The 5245-nt window shown below is 34.3% G+C and overlaps 1 protein-coding gene across 1 annotated transcript; it reads left to right on the top strand.

Moving 5' to 3' along the window:
- The first annotated feature begins 388 nt into the window (after positions 1–388).
- On the top strand, positions 389–1395 carry LOC149206128 (protein C2-DOMAIN ABA-RELATED 10-like). Its single transcript, XM_089393641.1, has 3 exons — positions 389–549; positions 731–832; positions 931–1395. Exons 1-3 carry the CDS (start codon positions 445–447, stop codon positions 1189–1191), a joined length of 468 nt encoding a protein of 155 aa, XP_089249767.1. The 5' UTR covers positions 389–444; the 3' UTR covers positions 1192–1395.
- Positions 1396–5245: the final 3850 nt, after the last annotated feature.

The raw sequence follows: 5245 nt of genomic DNA, 5'->3' as shown, positions 1-5245 counted from the left end.
AGAGAATAACAACATATTTTAATGTTCATGAGATATATTGTCGCTTTGACAGATGTGTCTAAGGAGCACCATGGAAGAGCCAAGTCGTTGCTTTAGATGACAAAGAAATATACCTTGCACGACGTGGGGCTATGAAGAAATATCCCTTGGAATTTACTTTAATTTATGGAAGTGTTTGAACAGATTCGAACTAAAAATGTTGTACCAACGCCGCATAAAGTTTGGTTCGTTCCTTTGCTTTTGAAGTCCGTGACTCCATTATTGGATCCACGTATTCGACAAGATCATATATTCTGTTACTTTTTAGGTTTCGGATCAGGACCGAAAACTTCTAAAGTTCTGTTCGTTTGACGCTGCACATGATTATATAACCATTAACTGATTACAGTCTCTGCAACATCACCGCTCTCTCTCGTTATATTTTGTGTAAGCTGCAGAGCAGAGATGGGAAAATTGACAGTGCATGTGATAAAGGGGACGAGCTTAGTAATTAAGGATCACTTCCGAATGAGTAGTGATCCTTACGTTGACATCACGTTGGGCAAAGAAGTCCGTAATCTCTTAACCTACCAACTTTTCATTTCAGCACAGCATTTATAGTAACCCTAATTCAGCAATAAAACACAATCTTCTGTTATAAAATATAATGTTTAGTGGGCGAAACGGATTTTCCCATTGCTAAGAATTAATACATCTAACATCAAGTGTTTTTGCCTGTTTCTGTTCTCAGACGGTGAAGACATCTGTGAAAAAAAGAAACCTTAATCCAATTTGGGAAGAAGATCTTAAATTCACTAATGTTTCTTACCGTGATCATCACTTGCTTACTGTGGTATACTCTTTAAACCTAACCCTAATTCTTTCTCAATAAATTTTTACCCGTTGCATTTGATTACATATATGAACGAATCATTTGTTTGGGCTTTGCAGGAAGTATGGGATGAGGATAGATTCCCGAAATTCAAACGGAGGGACTTCATGGGTGAAGCTGAAATTGACCTACAGCCCCTTCTTCAAGAGGTGACAAACGGAAAGAAAGTAGTAGCTCAATCCAGTAATAACAACCTCTCTAAGGATAGTTGGATCATCAAGCATAACGATGGTCAAATAGTTCAGGACGTGTGCTTGAAGCTCGCTCGCGTTAAATCTGGTCTCTTGGAAATGAGACTCGAATGGCAGCCCGAACACTGAAGCGTTAGTTTCAGCAACTGGGAGCTGGATAGTTTGTATCATTTTAGGTGGTTGTGAAAGTTTGTAAAAAAATCTGAAATAGGTGGTAGGATACTCAGGATATTAAGGCTTTATATATACAGAATAGAGGCTTGATGGCGGGATGTTATGTGAGAGGTACTTGTAATCTGTATATCTGTGAATCAATGCAATATGTTTTGTTTCTCTTTCTGTATATATCAAACGACTAAAGCCCTGAACACAAGTTTCCGTGATGGATGTTTTCCCGATGTACACTCTGCAGTTGGATACTCATGCATAACATGTCATCTCATTTCTTCGTTCATGCGCTCGGACCGAAAATTGACCATAAATAATTGGACACTACACGGTTCCAGTTACTACTCCAGTTTGAAGTATATTTGGCCGTTAATTGTAACCACTTGAATAAGTATATTGTATGGTTTTTGATTTTAAAGTTTAGTAAGAATATATTTTTATCATGTTCGATTTTTTATTTAAAATAATATTGAACCCAAAATTCCAAAATTTCATTTAAGCCATGGCGCATTACCAATTGAATTACACAGACTTAAAAGAAAAATAAAAAAATTATTGTAGTGTTATTCCGTTATGTACTAAGAGTTTCATCACCCCTGTGAGAGTTTTAATTGAAGGAGATACGTGTAAATGAAATTCGATGCGTCTGTTGTACTTCAGGAGCAGCTTTGTTAAGGTTGGTTAATGATGGAAACAATCACAAAATGGCCCCCTATTTTTTTTTCAGAAAATAATATAAATTTCTGTCAAAATTTTGAAATAACTTTGAAATTTTTTTAAATTTAAATTAATTTTAAATTTTATAATTTTGGACTCTTATAACTTTTTGATAATACTAAATCTCTTTTCATTAGGCAAAAAATGATACAAATACTACCTGGATTGTTTTTTTTTTAACTTTTTTTACCCGGCGCTAACAGAGTTTCACGTCCCATCTAAATTGTGCCCTCATTATACAACTCCTAAAAAAATTTGGCGGCGTTATTAATCCATGCCACCAACTGGATAGCTTACTATATTTCCGTTTTTGCATTAGTCAATTTTGGTTATTAAAATGTAAAGTAAATTGGTCAATTTTGGTTATTAGGAAATGGATAATAGATATTAGAGAATATTTATAGTAGTAAATTTAAATTAGTTAAGATTTAGGTTAAAGTATTTATGTTATTTTTATTATTTTAATTAAATTGATTAATTAAAAAATAAATGTTATAGTTTTTTAATATGTTTATAGTATTATTTAATTATTTTAAATTAATAATTTATAAAATGGTTTAATTGATAAATAATTTATTTTTTTCTATATTTTAGAAAATGTATATATGTTTAATTTATATATTATTTTTTTTATAATTAATAATAATAACAATTATTTTAAATTGTGACACATATTATAAGTTAAGTGTTTTGATGTATACTACAATTGATGTTTATATTACATCACTCACTTAGTTTATATAGCTACACTAATTTTAAAATATAAGAAATGATGTAAAATGTCTTTACTAATATGTTACACATATTTTATTTATTACTACTATATAAACCATATAAATCTAGAAATGAAGTTTAAATTTTCAAAGTTTTTGATCTTGTTTAATCGATAGTTATTTGAACTTTGTTTAATAGATAATTATTTGAACTTGGAATATTATTATTTATATAAAACTTGGTAACAAAGGAATGGTCAATTAAACTATCCTATAAATTTGAAGAATTAAAAAAATTCCTTCCTAGGAACATAATTTTAATAATTAAACACTTTCACCAACTTCCAATAAAAAATGAGAAATATATTCACACGATCAAAACACAATTTAAATAATCGAATACTTGAATAGTTTCACCAACTTCTAATAATCTAATAAAAACTCGGAAGGTTAAAGTACCAAAAGGTTAACCCCACAACCTCTACCAAGTATAATTCACTTCACAATGATGGATAATGCAATCGTCTACTCGGTGTGACCAGCTATGCTCTCCTCTTGATGACAAGCCCTTGAGGATGACCTGTCATGTTCTACGGTTTTTCGATCGATTACTTCCAAATTTGGAAACTTTTTTAATTAAAAAATAAAAAGGGTGAAACCCCAATCAAAATGTATATCCTTCACTTCATTACTCCTAACTATAGAATGGACCCATAAATCTGCATAATGATAAAACGATAACCATCAACGACGAAAAACAGATGTCAAATCTTCACTTAACCGGCGGAACAAATTTGAAATGCAATGCGTGGTGAGAGTTCCTCGACACGACTTTGCAGAATTTTGTTCACGGCACATACCATCCATCCATGAGGTTTTATAATAGAATACTGACAGATAATAGAATATCATTTTATTTTCATTTGAGGGTTTTATACCAATATTATTTTGTTCTCATTTAATTGACAAAAGCAATTTTATTCTCATTTGATGGATTAGATATAAAGAAAGGTTTTATTTTAATTAGCCAGAAGAATTGTTTGGAAAGTTATGGAAATTCTGGTCATATTTAAAGAAAATTTGGCAAGGAATTTTATAAATCCAAATTATAATTGTTAAACTTCAAAATTTTAAGTGTGCTACACTTTTTTTTATGGTGCTGAATCCTTTCCACCTTCAAAAACAAATTTCAAACACTATCTCTACAAGATTTTTTTGATAAAACAACCAATGTTTCTAACTCTATAAATATTTCATATAAATTATTTAATGCCTCTGAGACAGTAGAGTATGTCATGCCTAACAGAATCATGCCCATACTATGGGTCTATCTGGCTTCTCCCTTTCCTGATGATCATCCATCTCGCTGTACTCTTTTGATATTGATGGTCATCCAAACGCAGCGGCATGCGCATTATATGTCCATCCATTCCCCACACACCCTGATATTGATTGCATGGAATGTACTCATACAAAATCATACGATGTACTGATACGGAGTACTGATTGCATGGAATGTCCGAATACAAAATGATACGATATACGACGTGGATTGTTGATAAATAGTGTATATGAAATGATGTATGAGGTGGATTTGTACGCATTAACATTATGCTATTTGAATTTGAAAAACGGCCCAAAACATTCAAATTCGAAGTTTGAGCTTGTAAACCCACCTCGCCCATGCATCGTTGAAGACATCAAACACATTTAGGGAGTTTCGGGCGTTCGTTTGTAAAGGGAAAAGTTGTTGGTGTTGAAATTGGAGCTGATAGAGCAGGTTGAAGTGCAGGTGTGCACCCTCGGTGGTGGTAGCATACATGGCGGAGCTGCTGGCGGTGGTGTATCGGGTAAGGAATTGGAGGCGAAGCTAGTGGTGGAGGCGGCATAGGTGGGGGACATGGCAGTGGCCTTGGCGGAGGAGCAGGTGGTAGTGGTGGCCTCGCTGGTGGACCAAGTGGCGGTGGTGGCTAAGTTGGTGGTCACTGTGGAGGTGCGGGCAGAGGAATTGGAGATGGAGCCGGAGCAGGTGCTCATGGTGGATCAGTTGCAGTTAGTGAAGGATATGGCTGTGGAGCTGGAAGAGGACTCCCGCTATCTACTTCTGTTATCTAAAACAAAGATTGAGTCTGCATAAGGAATGACAAGGTTTGTTCCGAGAATTCTGGCATGTGCAAAAACCATCGTTTCTCATCTGAAGTGAACCTTCTGTGCTAATTGCCACGAATAATTGAACCTTCTCTGCTGATTCCCACAAATAATTTGGGATAGATGTAAGTGGGTGACTCCGCTAAAAGCAAACACCTTTAATTGTCCTATCAAACGATCATATGCCAAGGGTTCTTTCACCATTCTCATAAGGTCGAGAAGCGTGATTGCAGAGGTCGGTTTTACGTAAACTCTTGCTCCAATGTATTGCATATACGGACTATTTTTGGGGTGCATTAATTCAAGGCCATGAAAATACTTGTGACATGGCATATCCAGACTATTTTGGGATTTATTAATTGAAGGCCATGAAAATAATTATGACTTTGCAGGGTAAGCCAAAGTGGGTAAGATCTGATCAAATTAAAACTTGGAGC

Source organism: Pinus tabuliformis, chromosome 1_2, assembly GCF_031772625.1.
Source record: "Pinus tabuliformis cultivar Carrire ecotype Pingquan chromosome 1_2, CPIR1, whole genome shotgun sequence".
NCBI classification, from domain to species: domain Eukaryota; kingdom Viridiplantae; phylum Streptophyta; class Pinopsida; order Pinales; family Pinaceae; genus Pinus; species Pinus tabuliformis.
Note: the sequence above shows the minus strand (reverse complement) of the source record. Positions and strands in the feature narration are given on the sequence as shown.

What these genes read in the sequence shown, in the direction of transcription:
- LOC149206128 (XM_089393641.1), top strand. Translation starts at nt 445, where the DNA reads ATGGGAAAATTGACAGTGCATGTGATAAAGGGGACGAGCTTAGTAATT. An exon ending in ACATCACGTTGGGCAAAGAA is followed by an intron (nt 550 to 730) that starts GTCCGTAATCTC and finishes TTCTGTTCTCAG; the next exon opens with ACGGTGAAGACATCTGTGAA. An exon ending in ATCATCACTTGCTTACTGTG is followed by an intron (nt 833 to 930) that starts GTATACTCTTTA and finishes TGGGCTTTGCAG; the next exon opens with GAAGTATGGGATGAGGATAG.